The 21548-nt window shown below is 33.5% G+C and overlaps 1 protein-coding gene across 15 annotated transcripts in view; it reads left to right on the top strand.

The window, feature by feature from the left end:
* The window catches only part of LOC138701955 (uncharacterized), a 920371-nt gene that overhangs the window by 751011 nt on the left and 147812 nt on the right, over positions 1-21548 (top strand). For 12 of the 15 annotated variants that reach the window (XM_069829333.1, XM_069829340.1, XM_069829339.1 and 9 more), the window contains 4 exons: positions 1509-1668; positions 6499-6616; positions 10445-10477; positions 14242-14319. In XM_069829333.1, coding sequence (XP_069685434.1) covers positions 1509-1668; positions 6499-6616; positions 10445-10477; positions 14242-14319 — 389 coding nt within the window. The remainder of the gene's footprint in view (positions 1-1508; positions 1669-6498; positions 6617-10444; positions 10478-14241; positions 14320-21548) is intronic. The other 3 variants (XM_069829344.1, XM_069829342.1, XM_069829346.1) reach the window with 2 other exon arrangements.

Raw genomic sequence — 21548 nt, 5'->3', positions numbered from 1 at the left:
ATTTTTTATACATTTCTACGCCAGATGAGCTTTACCAGAATAGTAAAACTTATATTAATCTAAAGATGATTCTTCTGAATATGTTAATAAAATAATATATCTCAGTGGAAAACTTATATTTAAATTACTTTTGTCTTTGACAAAGAATGAAACTTATTTTTTAAACATTTATACGCCAAATGATTAATCTACAAAATGATTCTTCTGAATATGTTAATAAAATAATCACAATACCCAGTGATCCTCTTTCATACTACATATAATAGTGTTCAGCAGTCCTTTTTTTCTGGTGGAATGCGCTGGCACCTTTTTGTCGTATTTCTCATAATGGAACCGATAAATGTGTTAATAATTATATTATTAACTTAATTTTTCCTTTAACTCTGCTTAGTTCTTGAAAGTTTTAAGTTTGGACAAAAAGGAAGTTAAAAACGACAAAATTTCCACACATTGGACAGTAATCATCTCGTTTTCCACTATAGAGTTCCACCACCTTTTTTTCCGGAATAAAAACACTGGTGCTCAGTTTTCTTGCAGTATTATAATAAATGAAACTGATCTCAAAGAATCTATAAGCACAAAGTTTCTTGGTTTGCAATTGGATAATCATTTGAACTAGAAAGTACTCCTAAATTGAGCTCTGCCTGTTATGCTTTAAGATTCTTATCCTTTATTGGTGATATGAACACCTTCAGAATGGCACATTTTACACACTTTCATTCTATAATGATACATGGATCAATATTCTGGGCTAACTCATCCGAAACTAAACACATTTTTATTTTGCAAAAGAAAGCTTTAAAAATAATGAGAAATACGCATAAAATGGCAGCCTCTAAATACATTTAGAGAAAATTCTTTCCCTGATTATGTTTCGTATTAAAAATCAAGATATTTTTAGTACTAATCAGAACATTCCTAATTTTAATACAAGATACAAATCAGATCTCCATACTATGCCTTCTGTTAATCTCAACTGTTATAAAAAAAAATGAGTTCACTACCGGTATTCATATATTATAATTTTCATTGCACCGCCTAATTTTATCTTAAAGCTTTGAAGGCTTAAGAGAAAACATGTGGAACAAAGTGAACAAAATTTATCCATATTCATATCATCTATTCAACTGATGAATTGTTTTATGCTTGTATGTATTATATATTTTTGTATACCGGTAATATTTACTTGTTCCGTATCTCGAAGCTACATTGATGATGTAAGATCTATGGAATACAATAAATGAAATGAAAATGAGATATTCAATTAACTTGTATTTACAGGAAGATTGCTTCTACACACAATATTTGATTTATAGTTGACATTAATTGGAAAATAAAAATCAAGCAGTACTTTTCTAATCAATATTGTTTTCAATGCTTTCTCCAAATTATACGAACTGAATTTATCAAGAATGAGTCCTAAAATGTTTCCATGTAATAACTCTTGTCTTCGATTTTCTTTCAAAAAGTGATCCACATATTGATGAGAATCATTTCCTATCTTACAGGTCACTACCCATACACTTCGCCAGGTGGTTACCTCTCTGAACCCGAACCAGCTCTGTATGACTCTGATATTGGATATTCAGCTAAATATGCAACCCTTGATCGGCGGCGGATAAAGAATAAGGAAAATGACTTCACAACCAGCACATTACCACGGTCTCGGTAAGTTGTTGTAGATGAAAAAGAAGAAAATATTATTGTGAATTATTAATGGCATATTTTCCATGGAAATTTGTTTCACTGTGTTGCTTGATTTCGAGCAGAATTGATTTAGAACGTGTAAATGATGTTTCGTGCCTCCTAGGGTTTAAAATATCGTCGGTTTGCAAGCAAAACACATTAAGTAAAAAATATTACTTCTGAAAAAAAGGCGTTTATAATGTACATAATGTATGTATATAAACTTAGAATTGGGAAATTAAATACACATAAAGAGAAACAACTTACTAAAAATAATATTTTGAGAATTGGCTGCAAAAGGGTATCTGTCGGATACAGGAGGGAGAGCCATTAATCCTTCCCATTGAAGGCCTTAAGGAACCAAACTGGACAAATACCCAATGTCCCATCCCTACTTTCCCGTGGTGCAGCTGTTAGTAAGCATAATTTTACAAGCTGGACTAAAGGGAGGGGCTACTCATCAATTAGCACTGGTCAGCTTGATGAGTTAATGACTGAATTTGGTATAATTTTCCTCTATTCAATACCTAATTCCCACTTTACCCTTTCCTATCCAGTCCTCTGACTGAACTCTTACTTTCTTCGACCCCGACGGCATTAGAGCATTCGAGGCATAGGGGTTCATTTCACTTTCCTTCCTCCTCTTTCTACTTTCTGTTCCTAGTGCTGACCTGCTATGGCACTAAAATCGTCCTCCAGTGGCTTAAGGAGGGAAAGCTGGTGATCAACAAGATCTCCCAGCTAGGTCCAGTGGACCCGTCGATCAACAGCAGGTGTGGTCCTCCAGACATTCTGGGGGTTGTGTGTGAATGAAGTAGCCACCAAAACGTTAAAATATGGTGTTCACTTAAATCGGCTACAACTTGCCGTTTTCACTCCAATATGAAATGAGTACCATTAAGGTAAAATTATCTGGAGGTAAAATAGTCCCCCAATCGGATCTCCGGGCGGGGACTACTTTAATGGTACAGAATCACTCAAAATCTGTGCTTCAGTGGCTGACCATGATAATATCTTTGAAAAATATTGGAGTGCAAGAGGTCGAATGACATATTGTCAAATGCCTGGCATTAGAAAACAACAAACAACATATTTTGAGAATTGAATTTTGTCAAAAACTTTCAAACACCTTTTTCTCAAAAGTAATATTTTTACTTAATGTGTTTTGCTTGTAATGGATTTGAAGGAGGTGGGATATGATGATAGAGACTGGATTAATCCTGCACAGGATAGGGACCGATGGCGGGCTTATGTGAGGGCGGCAATGAACTTTCAGGTTCCTTGAAAGCCATAAGTAAGTAAGTGTTCTGATTGCAAATAGACGATATGATCGTACAAGTTACATATAAAAAAAATAAACGAAAAGCGTATATCCGAAATAGATTAACATGGAAGGTACAGGAATTTTGCTATGCAATGCTATTTTAATTAATTGAACTAGTGGACTTACTCGTGTTAAATATGTTATATTTGTCCGGCTTACAGCTGTTTCAGTGCTTCACGCACCATTATCAGAGCCTACTAGATCGCGGCGTCATCTCAAACTTCTCTGCCTGTTAAGAGGATGTGTTTTATTGTTGGAAGGTGTTGAAGTGTGGAGTCGAATAGAGTGTGTGTACTGAAATTGATCTGTGTGTTGAGGATTTGATCGGGGTGTGTTTTAGTGTGTTTGTATATTTCGTATTGTTCTAGTGTGTTGAGTTTTTGGTTCTTGGGTTGTGTGTGTAGGAAATCCTACACACTAAAACACATCCCGATCAAATCCTCAACACACAGATCAATTTCAGTACACACACTCTATTCGACTCCACATTTCAACACCTTCCAACAATAAAACACACCCTCTTAACAGGCAGAGAAGTTCGAGATGACGCCGCGATCTAGTAGGCTCTGATGATGGTGCGTGAAGCACTGAAACAGCTGTAAGTCGGACAAATATTACATATTTAACACGAGTAAGTCCACTAGTTCAATTAATTATATTCAAGTGTTAAAAGTGGTGTACGCAAGATTCAAAATGAATGCTGTTTTGTTAATCAGCAAAAAATTAATGTACTATAGCTTACATAATAATGGTGATGAAGATTAAAGAGCGGATTTTTATTTATTAAAAATTAATATTGTAATTAGTTTTAGTATCAAATGAGCTAGCAATATATCTCTTTCGGTATAAATAATGCCGTTGTATTTGAAGGTTTTAACCATTGCCCATTGCATTTGTAATAAATGGCGCGAACTTGTGTTAGCGACATTTACTGTAATTGTACTGTTCAAATGCAAGTTGAAGTGAATGGTCTGAACCATTAGTTAGAAATTAGTAAGCATGCAATGATGACATTTTGCAAAGTAACAGAAGTACTCATGTTGATGTATGGACCGGAAAATTGGGATATGAAAAAATCAGACAGAAGAAGGGTGCAAAGAGCTCTTGTACAAGTATAACACTCCACGCTTTTTTACATTTTCACAGCAATTCAGATTTTGCCAAAACCTCAGAAAAAAAGAAACATTAAGTGTGAAAAACAGGTATATGCGAGGCATATAAAACAGTTTTTACTATATTGCATTGGACCTCGGACTCATTTCACAATCATTAATTCACATATCATCATCATTATCACCATCTATACCATAGCCTGGGCTGAGTTCAAGTTGAGTTGTCAGGCCCATTCTGTCTCAGAGGTCATAGAATAGGAGTGATCAGCACAATAAGCCTTAGGCTAGAGTGTAAACCTTCGAGTGAAGATGAAAATGATGACGATTATTATTATTATTATTATTATTATTATTATTATTATTATTATTATTATTATTATTATTATTCCAATGGATACCATCCCATTGTGGAATCCTGGGAAACGAGAATGCGGATGCTTTAGCAAAGAAGGGCAGCACTGCTACTTACAAACCTGTTACCAAATCTACGTATTACTCTGTAAAAAGATTTATTAAATCTACATACTTAGACTTCAACAAACAAAATTTGATAACACAATCCCAAGGGAAAAAATGGAACTCTCTGCATCAAAATCCACAGTTAATTCCCGATTTACCACGAAAATCGTCTGTAGCTGCATTTAGATTGGCAACAGGCCATGATTGTTTGGCCAAACACCTGCATAGAATTGGAATATATCAGTCCCCTAACTGCCCATTGTGCAACTCAAACCAAGAAATGGATTCGGAACACCTCAAAATCTGTGCTTCAGTGGCTGGTCATGATAATATCTTTGAAAAATATTGGCGTGCAAGAGGTCAAATGACTTTATTGTCAAACGCCTGGCATTAGAAAACAACAAAAACATTATTATTATTATTATTATTATTATTATTATTATTATTATTATTATTATTATTATTATTATTTAGGGAACTCAAAATTCTGCCAGTGCCTTGTATATACATTCTAGAAACAGTGTCTTTCATTCATAAAAACAAAGCAAAATTCAAATTGAATTCAGACTACCACATGTATCAAACAAGAACATCAAGTCATATCCATCTGTCCACTCATAGAATTGCCACACATCTTAAAAGTATTTTACATAGAGGCAAAAATATGTATAATAAAATTCCAAGCTCCATAATAAGTAGTAAACAAAAGAAGTTTAAAAGCATATTCAACAGGTTGCTGCTGCATCATATGCCACATACTGTAGAGGAATTTATGTCTTTAGACCTTGCATGAAAGTGCCTACTAATGTGTAATTGTGAAGGGATATAGGTTGTTATTGTTGTTAACATTATTATTATTATTATTATTATTATTATTATTATTATTATTATTATTATTATTATTATTATTATTATTATTATACTATCTTAGATACAGTTCTTCTTAAATCATGTCAGCAGATGTCCTGCAACAACAAAGCTACAAATTCATGAACATATCTATAGTATAATCAGAAACTAGATTAAGACTTAGAAATAAGATTGACGAAGACATGATTTGTAAGGATCTTTATGGTGAATTAATTACTATTACTATTACTATGGAGTAAGTTATTCTGTATAGGTTGATTCAGAAGGAAAGGGCCATATGTTGAAGGATGATGGTATGAAAATCATTATATTAACATATATCTTATTCTCAACAGTTTTGGAGAAAACCAATCAAAGCCATGAGGAATGGGAACAATGCAGATGATAGTAAATTAAAAATTGTTACTTGTGTGTTGTGTTTAATTGTCCATTTCCTTTACATAAGATGTTCAAAAATGCCACTGCTAACCCCAATGGACTGTACAGCTCGTGTAGCCAGATGCTGTGTTGCTAATTTGAGCTTGTTGGGGCATTCTTTAATGTGATCATAAATATTTAAAACGTGGGCAAGTAATGCAAGCAATTATTGCTTCCTTGTTTCCAATTTGCACTTGTAGATTTTGTTCTTTAGCCAACCCCACAAACAATAATTTAATGGTGTTAGGTCAGGTGACCTCGGTGGCCAAGAAATGATACCACTGCGACCGATCCAACGCCCAGGATAGGTTTCATTGAGGTACTGCACCACTGACCAACTGGAATGTGCGTCTTCATCGGTGTGAGCAATTACAAAGGTCTAGAAAGAAATACTCACGCCTATTATTTTTAAATGGCTATTTCTTGGAGACCATTGAGAGTAAGACATATATTTATATACTTAATGTTTTTTCTTTAGAATTGCCGATAGTGTCACTCTCAACATATGACCCTTTTCTTCTGAATCACTAGATGTCAATAAATGTTTAGAAAAAAAGAACATGACAGATTGGCATAAATTATCGCTCTGAACATAAAGTAACCCTAACCGACGGTTCTTTTCTTCTGTAGCTATGTCCCTCACCCTGCATCCATCAAGTATGCCACGGAGGTGTACAAGAATCAACCTGGTAGAATCGAAGACTATGAGCCCGGACATTCTTCCATATCTGACAAAGAAACAAAACAGGTGAGAATCTCGAAAAGAATGCATCTTCTTTTCACATTGCTTGCACTGAACACATTCTAGCACAAACCTACACGAACAAATGTTCAAATGCTTAATAAATATATTCACAACTGGTTGAAGGATAGTGAACAAAAATAAGTCATACTTTAGATCCTTGATTCTTGAGACGTTGTGTGTTTCAAGTCAAAATATCATTTTTTTCCTTAAAACCAATCATTTGCTGCCTTATAAGAACCATTTGCAAATCTATTTTGGTGGGACTAATCATTAATTATAGGATAATCACTTTAATACGATTTTTATTAATTACAGTAGAACCTCGTTTATCCGAAACAATGGGGGCAGAAGTGATAAGCATTATTTCAGATAAACTTTAAATTCCAGAAATCCCACTTATCTGTGAAGCGAAAAATATTATATTATAGATTTATTAATTTGTCATACAGAATAATATCTATAATTTCGACAATTAATATTTGAGGAGAAAAATTCGCTCCGGCACCGGGGATCGAACCCGGGTGCTTGGTTCTACATACCAAGCGCTCTGACTGCTGAGCTACGCCGAATTCAATCCACAGCACTGGATCGAATTCTCCTCCTTCAATGTTTCCGTTTATGGCCTGACTCCAAGTTAGGCATATATGTTGACGTATATGTCCAATGTCAACTGCCATTATACTAGGAGCGCACTCAGCTGAGTGACTTATTTGGCCGGGATTCCGCAGCTAAGTGCACAGTAATCTGTACAGACATATGCACTGCTAGCTATGAGAATATTATAGATTTATTAATTTTTTTTTAATAAATCTATAATATTCTCTTAGCTAGCAGTGCATATGTCTGTACAGATTACTGTGCATTTAACTGCGGAATCCCGGCCAAATAAGTCACTCAGCTGAGTGCGCTCCTAGTATAATGGCAGTTGACATATACGTCAACATATTATATGCCTAACATGGAGTCAGGCCATAAAGGGAAACATTGAAGGAGGAGAATTCAATCCGGTACTGTGGATTGAATTTGGCATAGCTCAGTGGTCAGAGCGCTTGGTATGTAGAACCAAGGACCCGGGTTCGATCCCGGCGGCGGAGCGAATTTTTCTTCTCAAATATTAATTGAAAAATATTATGATTAAAAACTCTTCATTGTTATCCAGGTAACTACTCTAAAAATTTATTAATTACATCTTCCAGTAACAAGATTTGCTTAAAGTAATCAGATATTTTGGTGCAGTTTTAAGCAGTCTGTTCAGAGGATTTACCATTTTTTATTCTCATCACAGCCTCAAATTTTTCTTCAACTGTAATCACTCAAAAAAAAAAAGTACTGTGTACTGAAATGATAGTGCAAATTGCCTGGAATATCCTGTATGATAATCCTTCGAACTGCAGGTAAAGAATCCACTCTTACTTTACTGATTTATCTTAGCTGTGAGGCTACTAATCCTACACAATTGAAGCAAATACAGGCATTTCACGGATTGACAGTAGTGCCTCAAAGACTTTGTTAGATGTCAATCACCTAATGAACAACCCTCTTTAAAAAGAGAAAGAGGAGGGAAAGTGTTTCTTAGAAAGTCTGTTAGTGACCGGCAGTCCTGTGGTTGCTGGGTATTTCCCAAATCTTGCATTACATTTTAATACACTGAACTGAACAAGTAAAGGAATCAACAATCTGTAATAAGCTACAGGTAGGCCAACTGTAGTTTCCTCAAACCTTCCTAAATTAAAGAATGAGTACAATGTGTATCTTGTGTGTGACAAAAAAAAAAAAAGACCTACCCATGGGATCACCCATTTCCAGCATACTAGCAGAAATATTCTTACACCACATAGAACAGATATACATACTAAACAAAGAAAACAACAAACACGCAGACAACATCATATATTGGCACAGATACGTAGATGACATAATAATACTATACAAAGGAAACAAAAGACAGATCCAAAACCTACATCAACACATAAACAAAATGCACCCAAAGCTACACTACACATTAGAAATTGAAAACAACAAATCCATAAATTTTCTACACATCACAATAACAATAGTAGACAACAAACACACATTCAAAGTCTACAAAAGAAACAACACACATACACAACACATCCAACCACCCCACACAACACAAACAAGCTGCATTCCGAACAATGGTACACAGACTACTCAACATACCAATGAACCAACAAGATTACAATGAAGAACTAAACACAATCAAATACATAGCACAAGAAAACGGATAAAAACCTAACATAATACGGTACGTAAGACAAAATAAAACCACAAAAAACAGAAGAGAAGAATACAACACAAACACAAGAACACAAAAAATACATTACACTAACATACGAAAACAAAAACACACATAAAATTGCAACCTCATTGAAGAAATTAAACTACAACATCGCATACAGAACAAATAACACTCTACAAAAACATCTCAACACACAAACAACACAAACAAACAAATACAACCACACAGGCGTATACAAACTCAAATGTAACACCTGCAACAACTTCTACATAGGACAGACAGGCAGATCATTTCAAACACGTTACAAAGAACACATCACAGCCATAACAAAATTACAAAACACATCACAAATGCCAACCACACCTACAAAGACATCAACACAGACATGGAAATACTGCACATCCAACCAAAAAGTCAGAAACTCAACACACTAGAACAATATGAAATATACAGACACACGAAAACACACCCCAACGATATTCTCAACACACAACTAAATTTCAAAACACATACACTCTTTGACTGTACACTACGAATGCACCCACACAGGAAACAAGAGGCACCAAGACCAACAACGACCAGTTCCGAAGATGACCGAAAATAGGTCGAAACATGTTAACAAGGTACGTTAAAATTTAACGCAAGAAAGTTCTTATCATACATATTCCGAAGTGATACAGTGTTAAAAGTTGTGTAATCAAGATGTAAAAAAAAAAAAAGACGTTTCGGTTAACTGGAGTTCAGATAAACGGAGTTCTACTGTATTTTATATTGTCATTAACCCAAGAAAATAGTTATAAAACATATGTCTTCATACTGAAAGAAAATGCGTGTTAATAATAGCAAGTCTGAAACCAATATCAGATTGGCTGCAAAATTTTTCCTATTTAAAATTTTTGGAAGTGCAGATATTTTGAGTGAAGATGGGAGGGTTAAAGACTATAGTGCAAATAAAACTTGGATGTTAGGAAATAATTTTAAATTAAATGAAAAAAATATTTTGAATAATTAAAGACAATTTCGATTGGACACTTTTTATTCTGACTGGGGATACATTCTGGCCCGATTACATGTACATCTATTTAGAACTTGAATACATATAATTTAATAAACACTATCAACACCACCACTCTCTTATTATCTGATTATAGAGTTGATCGAAAATGTAATAACATTAACACTACACTAAGAAGTGCCAAATTTCAGGCTCTGTCGTATGTATTTAATTTATATCTTACTAATGCATGGCAAAATGTGTTTTCTCTTCTTCACATTGGAGAGTTGGTTTACGTAGTGTATTTTAATTAGAAGTGAGTGATGTTTGCTACTATTTTATGTTGTTTGATCTCTCTGTATTTTTGAAAGCTTTTCTCTTATTAATTTACATGTGTACAGCAAAAGATTGGATTTGAATAAAACAATGATATTTAATAAATGTGTTGGACTGTGCCAGCATCTATACAAGTTATCTTCATATAGTGTGTCATGGTGTAGTGATGCTTGATTGTAGGATAATTGTGTCGGTATCATGTAGTAGCTGGAATTTCTAATTGTGGTTTCCTTCCTTCTAGTGGTGGGACGAGGTTCTGGATATATTTGACGGGGTACGATATACAATTTTATTATTTTCTATCTGTTTTTCTTTCAAAGTCTTTATACTTTTAATTTTTGGTTATCCAAACTATAAACCATTATTAAATACAGTACAAAAATGTAACTTGTTACTTACAGACAGTTTTGAAGTAGTCTACATAGTGATTACTTGAACCATCAGCTAATTGCATCACTAATTTCAGAATACATAAGAAATTAGTATTGTAGTAGTATTGAAATTCTGAATTTATTTTCCTAGCATTGTTATAGAATTTTTAAATAATTCCTATTTTTGTTGTAAGTAATTTATTACTTTACCATAATTTTGTAACAGCAAAATATCTGCTCAAGTACAAAAATTTATTCAGATAGTGGAAATATACTGCGTGTTCAGTTCAAAGTGTGTCATGGCTCGCTGTGTGACGTCATGTGGCTAGCCGATGAGCCTAGAGAATTCACTCTTCCTACACTTCCGCAGAGGCGTATTACCTATGTGCAAGAGAAGTTGCCTAGCAAGTACGGCGTTCATTCTGAAGAGTACTTACCGATACGTACAGTAACGCCGGTAGTGGCAGGAATGTGAACTGTTTGGAAACACGTACTGGGGTGAGTTTTTTTTGTCTTACTGTCGGGTTATGGGAGAGGGTTAAGACGATTACTTACATACAGTATTTGTTGACATTAACTTCGACTGTCTACATGGACACGGAGCATTTGATTTGTGTTGTTGAATGTTACCGTATGCAACCGATGATAACAAATACCCTGCGTACAACTTTCCCGAGCAAAACACAATTCGAAAGAGGTTATGATAGCACACAGACCGTACAGACCGCCATCTGTTGCTACGACGTTCAAGTCATATCGTTCACGTTTTCAAGTTCAGATTGAACGCCTTGATTAATAGGCAACTTCTTTGACATAAAAGCTGAAACTCGCTTCAAATCGCTGACTCATAACAGTGACGTCATGACACACTTTGAAATGAACACCCAGTAGAATGTACTATACTTATTACAGATATGTTACCATCTTGAATTTACATGCTTTTCTTTCATGCTCAGATATTCATAGAACCGCTTATTTATAAGTTTAATTCAGTTTTATAATTCAGGCGAATTCAGAGCTCGAAAGGACAAATTCTATGGAAGGAATTCACTGAATAACTTTATGATATCTTTAATGTATTAAATTTTGCAATTTACCTGGCTGACTAGTTTCGAAGTGGTATCCTTCATTGTCCGAAGCCTAGTCAGTTGCGATATCTATCTTCAATTACCACATACAAGTATGGTGAATGATCTGAAGTGGATCACCATAGTAGGTTATTTTTTAATCTGTGTAGTACTTTTTAAATTATTCTACGCAGTTACAACAATCTCTGGCTCTATTTCCCTCTGTGTTTATTTAAGAATTCTAAGAATTGATTTTACGTCTATCTTATGCACGATTTCTCACAGACAAAACTATTGTGGGACATATCTAGTACCATTATCAGTTTCTCCTGTCAACATCGTTCTGCCATTGTTGTCTTTATTAATTTATCATATTATCAAAATTTAGTAATAGTAATCTTTGTGCTTCAAAATGTTGCAAAACAAAACATATTCTTGTTCTTTCATATTCATTTATTGCGTCCAACCGATCACATACATGATATGGGACATGTCAGAATTAACACACAATTACTAAGCTACAACATAATTAAAATACAATATAGTACGTTAACTAAAATACAACATACAAAATTTCAACATTAATTATAAATAATTTAAACATTAAAAAATAACAACCACAAGAACAGATATAACACTTCACAAGACAAACCACTATAAATAATTAATTGGCGATCTTACTCGTGTTAATTATGTAAGCATGTGCGGCTTACAACTGTTTCGGTGCTACTTTACACCATCCTCAGAGCCTTCTGTGTCTCGGCGTCATCTCAACTTTGCTGCCTGTTGTGTGGGTGCGTTCGTGTGATACACAACACATCTAATCACCCCACACAACACAAACATGCTGCATTCAGAACAATGGTACACAGAATACTCAACATACCCATGAGCCAACAACACTACAATGAAGAAGTGAACATGATCAAATACATAGCACTAGAAAATGGTTGCAACCCAAACATAATAGACAACATCATAAGGAAGACAAAACAAAAACTCAACAAACACAAAAACACACAAAACATAACACAAACACAAGAACACAAGAAATACATCACACTAACATACGAAAACAAAAACACACACAAGATCGCATCCTCATTCAGAAAACAGAAATACAAAATAGCATACAGAACAGAAAACACACTACAAAGACATCTCAACACACAAACAACACAAACAAATAAATACAACCACACAGGCGTATACAAACTCACATGCAATAGTTGCGACAGTTTCTACATTGGACAGACAGGCAGATCATTCCAAACTCGATACAAAGAACACATTAAAGCAATAACCAGAGGACATAATACATCTACATATGCCAAACACATAACTAATGCCAACCACACATACAGTAACATAAATACAGACATGGAAATTCTACACATACAACCCAAAAACCAAAAACTCAACACACTAGAATAATATGAAATATACAGACATACTAAAACACACCCTAATCAAATACTCAACACACAGATCAATTTCAGAATACACACACTATTTGACACAACTCTTCATCACACGAACGCACCCACACAACAGGCAGCGAAGTTGAGATGACGCCGAGACACAGAAGGCTCTGAGGATGGTGTGAAGTAGCACCGAAACAGCTGTAAGCCGCACATGTTTACATAATTAACACGAGTAAGATCGCCATTTAATCAATTATTTATATTCAAGTGTTAAAAATAGTTTACGAAAGATTCAACATGGATAGACAAATCACATTTCATTTAGCAGTCTGGAGTCAATCTCGACCAACGCGTCCTTCATGAGAAGACATCCCTTCTCGAAGTCAGGATCTGGAAAAGAGGTAGTAAAATTTTTGGAGTAAGACTTTTTTTACTACAAATTTCCCCTAAAATAGGGGTTGCTCTGAAGGACAGAGTATATCAAATGTACAAGTATTAGTAAATGCGTAAAATTTTCGTGAGAAATATGAATATTATTGTTGTGTTATTAATTTACTTTATATATGTGATTTCTCAGAAGATAGATTGAATATTTTATTGCTATCAAAGAAACAGTCTTCGCCAAAGAGGATTCAAGATTGAACTCTCTGTAGAAATTAACAAATTATGGTTATTAGAGGAAAAAAATTCGCTAACAACCATGATTTCTTAGACCACGACACTACAGCACAGGACTAAAGATTGTAAATATCTCGCCAAAATAATCAGTCTGAAATATGAGCTTATCAAGTAAAAACTTATCATGAATATAATTATTGATGGAAATGATGCTAAGAAATCCACTTCAGTTCAAGACATACTTGTTCTGTTTGTTTCAATTGAAAGGAGTGATGTTGAACTGATGGTTCATTCTTACTTTATTTGTTATTTTATGCAGACACTAACTAAAACTATTAACAATTTGATTCATGCAGATAACATTAACTAAAGTAATTTCTTACACACAGTTACATTGTTATATTTGTGTTTCAAGTAGGAACTTAGTGATAACTTTGGGGATTCTGTTGGTATCAAAACAAAACTGATACTAGTCTATGTTTTCTCTGTTTTTTTGTTTCTTTTTGTTTTTGCTCCATTTTCTTCTGTCGCTCGCTCGGTGGGGGTTGTTAATCCCAGTGGCTGGAAACACATTCTCCGCACCATCCTAATTACCGTAGCTCCTCCTTTTTGACTGCTGACGCCATCTACCAGAGAGTAAGACCTGCGCACGGTTGTTATTTTTTGGTCTGTCTTTTTCACCCTACCTCTCTTTCTCTCGCTCGCTTGTTTATGCCCTCTGTCATCAGCTCTAGTGTGCAGCAGCGTAACTCATTTATAGTCTATTCTAGTGAAGGTTTTCATACCTTTTGCAAGGCTTAGCCTAGGACTTTTTCTCGACATACATTAAATAGATCCGTGGTGAGGGTAGTGCGACTTATACTTCACTACGCTAGCACAGAAATCATATTCGTAGTGAACACTCCTTATATATTTTAAACTTGAACTATTTACTTCGTTAAAATTAACTTTGAAAGTAGACCTACCAATGGCCATAACACATAGGAGATGAAATTTTCATTTATATCATATGCACCATAAGTAAATAAGAAATGATATTGTATCTGATTGTCTATAATTTGCATATTCCTGTATTTAAGGTATACATCGACTCTAGAAATGTCAGATTTGTTCAAAATTTTAGTAAATAATGTTTTTGCCTCATCTGCAAGCTTATTTCTTCTGGTTTTCAAAAATATGTAACTTGTACACATTATCTCAATAATTTCATAATTATCTGGGAATATATAATATTAGCGCACTTTACTTTCTATACCTTGTGCCATCTTCAGTGTTTGATTTCTCTTATTTCACATTTTCCGATGGACAAAAACTACACTTCCAATTGGGCAAAAGATTACATTGAGGTACCAAATTAAAGCTTAAACATGTGGCTATGTTATAAACTAAAGTTATTATTTTCATTAATTGATTAACTAGCAGACTTACTCGTGTTAATTATGTAAGTTTGTGAGGCTTACAGCTGTTTCGGTGCTTCATCACACCATCCTCAGGGCCTACTAGATCTCGGCGTCATCTCGAACTTCTCTGCCTGTTATGTGGGTGCGTTTGATTGTTGAAAGGTGTTGAAAAGTGGAGTCAAATAGTGTGTGTGTACTGAAATTGATCTGTGTGTTGAGAATTTGATCAAGAACTCAACACACTAGAACAATACGAAATATACAAACAGACTAAAACACACCCCGATCAAATTCTCAACACACAGATCAATTTCAGTACACACACTATTTGACTCCACTCTTCAACACCTTTCAACAATCAAACGCACCCACATAACAGGCAGAGAAGTTCGAGATGACGCCGAGATCTAGTAGTCTCTGAGGATGGTGTGATGAAGCACCGAAAAGGCTGTAAGCCGCACAAGCTTACATAATTAACAGGAGTAAGTCTGCTAGTTAATCAATTAATTATATTCAAGTGTTAAAAGTAGTGTACCGGTACGCAAGATTAAAAATGGATTATTATTTTCAATCGATTATTCAATCGATTCAATCAATATTTTATCCCAAAAATACTGTATACATACATACATATTTTAAAGGGCTTGTATAATGTGGCATATCTTTTGAATAGTTCAAGATAAATAAATAATTTTAGTATGTAACATTCACCATACGTAGGGAATCATTTTGGCGAAAGAAGTTTTATCCTAAGTCAATTTCTAATGAAGTTAGGTCGGTCCAAAATTTTATTTAAAAAAAAAAATCTTTGGGCCCCCATATTCGATTTTCAAATTCGAGTTGTATAGATTGTTCAGTTTAATCTCAAGAATCATGTCACCAAAATTTGAAAGACATTAAGAAAAAACTGTCAATTTTTATGCTATGAGTCGATGTATACTGTAAATCATATGCCTTTTCCTCTGATATCTATAAACATTGCTATGTTTGTAATTATCTTTTAATTAAAAATTCGAAGAAAGAAAAAAAAAAAGCATAGACATATCATAGCAGTATCATTCTCATGGAAGACAATAAAAACATATAATAATAGTAATAATAATATAATATAATAATAATAATAATAATTATAATAATAATAACAATAATAATAATAATAATAATAATAATAATAACAATAATAATAACTTAAAACAACTAAATATTTGACTATACATTCATCAGACACAAAAATATTACAACCTTATGAACATTAGTTTATTTTCTTATTAGTGTTATAGTTTCATTTAAAAATATACACTGGAAATACAAATCAAATAGGAAGAATGGAACACTGCTTGTAGCTGTCTTATTTTTAATTTTGTAAAGAAATGGAATATTTGTTCCCAAAAACTATGCTTTTCATATTTGTAAAATGTGTTCCAAAGGAACCATGTATTCATTTTTCCATTTTTAGATTCTTCGAGTCTTAAAGCACACAAAATCATTTTTTTTATGAATTATTATTATTATTTTGTAAAAATTGTCTCAAATTTATGACCTGAATGTATATGTTCATAGTGAAGAGAAATGGATCAGTATATCAGTTTATAACTTGGAGAAAAAGGGGGGACCATTAATTAAGTCACAGCTAATGCTATTCAAAAGGAATTGATTAATAATGGTTCTTCGAGTAGTCCCCCAAGATACCTTGATCTCAACCCATTAGATTTTTTCTTGTGTAGCTATTTGAAGTGGAGTCTGCCTGAGTAGCGTAGTTGGTATAGCACTGGCCTTCTGTGCTCGAGGTTGAGGGTTCGATCCCGGCCCAGGTCCATAGCATTTAAGTGTGCTTAAATGCGAAAGGCTCATGTCAGTAGATTTACTGGCATGTAAAATAACTCCTGTGGGACAAAATTCCGGCACACTGGCAATGCTGATATAACCATGGCAGTTGCGAGTGTCATTAAATAAACCATAATTAATTAAAAAATTATTTGAAGTGGAGAGTCTACTAGGACCGACCATGAGACCCTGGAAGAGTTAAAGCAAAGAATTAGGGATGAAATATAACAGAGCAACCAAATAGTATTGCTGAAAAAATTAAATAATTTCTAAGACATACTTTTCCATTGTTTGGCAGTGAATGGAGACCTTTTGAACACCTTCTGTGAGCTGATATTAACACGTGACATAATTAGAAAATTTTAAAATTGTTTTAATGGTTTTATTCCTTTAAATTCTATGCCTTGTATTAATATTGTAGTTAGATTTCAATTGTGCATATGCGTTTGTAAGCCATCAATTGTTTTTTTTTTTTATTTTGTACGTTTTGAGACTTGAAGAATAAAAAAAATATATATATAAAATAAGTACTTAGTGCCATTAAAAAGGAAATAAGAAAAAAGAAAACAGACTCCTTAGCACACTCCCTATAAATGAAAAACATAGTTTTTGAAAAAATGTTCAAAATATTCCTTTCTTCACCCTTATAACTATAGTACTGGTATAATAATATATAGTCCCGTCGCTCTAATTTCCGGCAGCCAATCGCGTTGCAGGTCGGCTACATTTAAATGTGTGCGTCTTGTGATTCGCTGATTCATTTCTTAAGGCTCGATAAATACTTAATATAATCGCCCGCCATTTTAGCTCTTTCGTTGGCATTCGCAGAAAGCACACGAAGACATTATTTACCGCTCAATTATTTGCTGAATTACAGTGCTTTTGATTTATTATCATAGGAGCTACGACATGATAATGTTTAACGGTGTGGCAAATAGATTCCTCGTATGGTAGCTCGGCAACGTAAGAACAAAAATGGCGAACGGTACCCCTCCTAGATTTTATAGAGCCTTCACTTTCTAAGACGTAAACAAAGAGGCAGAGTCACGCCGGAAATAACAGCATCGGGACTATAGTGTTTCTTCATAAAATTAAAAATAGGAGTGCTACAAGTAGTGTTTGATATTTTTTACTCACCTTGTATCATTCAATAGGAGGCCTATTGAAGTTCCATACTCAATAATAATAATAATTTTATTTTCAAAATTCCAAAATGAGATGTACCGGTAGGCCTATTCCTTCCTTTAAATATTAATAAAACAAATCGTTACATTTATTACTTTAAAGTCATCTTGTCTCTTTAAACAAAAGAACTAAAACTGTATGCAATAAATGGGTCACGCTGTTCATGTGTTAGTACCAAAACCCCTATAACATACCACACACTGTTCTAGAGCATGGATATTTTGAAGGTTTCACCTTTCTTGCATTTGTCTGCACCAGAAGGCAGATTATATTCTTCTTGCTTCGTTTCTCCTCTGCTGACACTGACAAACACTTCAGTTCAATGTAGCTATATGCAAATAGCTGAATATTTTCTAGAAATATTTTACTGATGTATTAGCAACTGAACTCTTTACCGTATAGTAACTGAAATGTTGGCTAAAATGAGGTTATGTAGGTTTTTGTACCGTAGCTTTATTACATTGGCTATGTAGCCTTTGATTTTGTTGAACTTAACATAATAAGATGAATTTATAGCCTTGAAATGAGTTAGTTATCTATGATTATAATACAAATGCTTCTAGGTATTGATATTTCACTACCCTGTAAGCAAAAAAGAACATGCATGACATTACTTTATGTCAGACAACGAGTTTATAGTAAATACTAAATTAGCAATGATGATTAGAATCCCCGTTCCCAAAATTAAATAATCATGTTTTAATAAGCATATCTGTTGGAATATAGATTTTCATTTAAAATAAATTAGACTAGAAGAGTAAAACATTATTATCATTGTATCCCAGAATTGGTATTAATTACCTGGTCGTGGTTATTGTTCTAACTCTGTCTTCAGTTAGGATATTTTAGCATGTTGCACGGACCCATACTGAGAACAGAGTTGAAACAACATACCTGTCAATGTATGCCTATATGACATAATGAATTGAAACACTACATCCATTAAAATAATGTAACTTACTCGTACGTAATTAAGTTACATATTTTTTAACTAAAAGACGTGCTTAATGAAATTATCTAAAGATTTTGTAATAACTAAAAGCTAAGATGTGTAAAAAATTATCTACTTCAATAATTTAACGAGATATCATGTATTTAATTTTGGTATAAACCTGTACCATTTTTAACATATTATAAAATACTGGTACCATACCTAATATGACGTAAGTTAATACAGTAATTCTTATTTAAATAGCATCATGTTTATAGTCCATCATATTTAAAAAACTGAAGTTTTAATATAATCATAAAATCTAGTTGAAACGATGAATATAGATGAAGAGTAAGCAGGAAGGCAACCAACTAATACATAACTTTTCAGTTCATTGTTTATCAGGGGCGTATTTTGCGGGCTACCGGGGCTACTGGCGGTAGCCCAAGGAAATTACAAAAGAAAAAGTTTATAATATAACATAATATAATAATTTTGTATTATTAGTTTTACCATAGTAATTAAAATTAAAGTAATTGTTAGATATATTTTGTGTAATAATAGGGTCAGCGGTAGCCCAAACCTTTTAACCAGTATACGCCACTGTTGTTTATAGAAATGATGCCATAAGTAAGTTAACAAAGAAACGGAACAGACAGTGATAGCTGTAACAACAATTTTATTTTACTGTACCTATACAGTATTTAAATAAACCTTCTCTTCAGCCAATATAGAAAATAATCTAAGATCCCTCTAGTCTCCCAATGTTAGGCTGTATTTTCCAGTTTTCCTCCATTTAGTATTTATTATGGAGGCAGATTTTTCTTCTTCATTTTCTGATATCCTTCCCACCACCAAATCAATTAAATGCTCATATATATTTAGTAGGTCAACCTGCATCATTTTATAATACAAATATATCGAACATAGTTATTGCATTCCCCTAAGCATGGAATTTTGAAGAAGAAAAAGTGAAATTTGGAATTTCAGTTATCTTTTCCATATGATCTTTAGTACTGGAAAAATAACTATTTTTTCATTGGCGTTAGAATGAGTTTATTTTAATAGTATTATAAACAGTTTATTTTGAAACGTTTTGTTGATGAGAAATGTTTAATATTGTACTGCAAGTGTAAGTACATCTTTAAATATGCTCCCGTGTGCAAAATTGACAGTGAAATCCTGCAAGAGACCCAATATATTTATTGTAAATGTATATGCTCTTTGAACCAAGCATGACAGACTGGTTTGAACTTGTTTATAGGCATGGATTTGAAGAGGTATTCTTGGTTGTGATATTTAGCTGTGATGGAGTTAATGTTGCCTGTTTAGACTCTGTATTGTGGTACAATGTATATAAAGTTTAGAAAGAACTTGGTAAAAAATTGAGATGTTGGTGATTTTCATACTAAAGTTCATAGTTTCTTGTGAGAAATATAAAGATTATTACGTATTTTTTAATTTTAATATTCAGTGTGCTAAATTTGGAGTTTTGTGTAAGTACATGCAATGATTTACTTAATTCTAAAATCAGAGGAGTTTTATAAACTGACTTCATTTTTTTTGTAATAGTTAATTCTTTAAATAACCTATAATATTTGTGTTATTCACCAACATGTTAGCGGTCTTTTTAATTTTTAGCTAAAACTTCACATTTTAAAAATTGTAGACAATCTACAATTTAAAATTTCAATAAAAACTTTTCCTTTTAGGTTAAATTGTGTTACATGAGAAATGAAATTAGAGTACTTACCATACTTTCTTAATAATTATATTAAGATGAAAATTCTTCTTTTTTTCTACGATTAGGGTAAAGTTGCTTATTTCCGTGATACTCCTAATCCCGTGATACTTTTTTTAAATTGAATGTTAGTCAAAGCTTTGCTGTTCGACCATAGCGCCAGACATCTTTCTCGAAAGATTGCATCTTTCGCTTACTCTTGAGACATCGGTGAACTTCCTAGCAAGATACCCAATCCCGTGACATTCAGTGAAAAAAACGTATGACGGAATTAGGAGTATCACGGAATTAGGCAACTTTACCCTACTGTACATTTATACATACCGTAATATATTATATTTTTCTTGGTTAGCATAGATTCACTTAATATGGAATTCTGTTATGTGGCTTTTTACTGCATCTTTTTAACATAATTTAGAGCAAATCATTGTTACCATGCTTTGATTTCATAACCTTGCTTCCAAGGAGATTAGAATTGTTCCTTTTGACGTACAAGGTACAAGAGAGAAAAATTGCAACATTTTGACATTTTGTGCCACATGGAAACAGAAATGTATGGTACTCGTAAGATGAATTTCGTGTCTCGTGGTTTTCCCGCGTGGTCCATCTTGCTTCATTCTCTATTTAATGTGCTTCGATGTTTCACGGAACATTGATGGCAAAGTCAATGCTGAAGAAGTGAGAGTCTAATGAAGAACATGAACACCAATAATTTTGAAAAAGATGATAAGAAAACATCATTTTTCAAGGAAGGAATTGGGTCCGTGGCCCATTTCGTGTAAAT

This window comes from Periplaneta americana, chromosome 6, assembly GCF_040183065.1.
Source record: "Periplaneta americana isolate PAMFEO1 chromosome 6, P.americana_PAMFEO1_priV1, whole genome shotgun sequence".
Taxonomy (NCBI): Eukaryota; Metazoa; Arthropoda; class Insecta; order Blattodea; family Blattidae; genus Periplaneta; species Periplaneta americana.
This window is presented reverse-complemented; position numbering and strand designations above follow the sequence as displayed.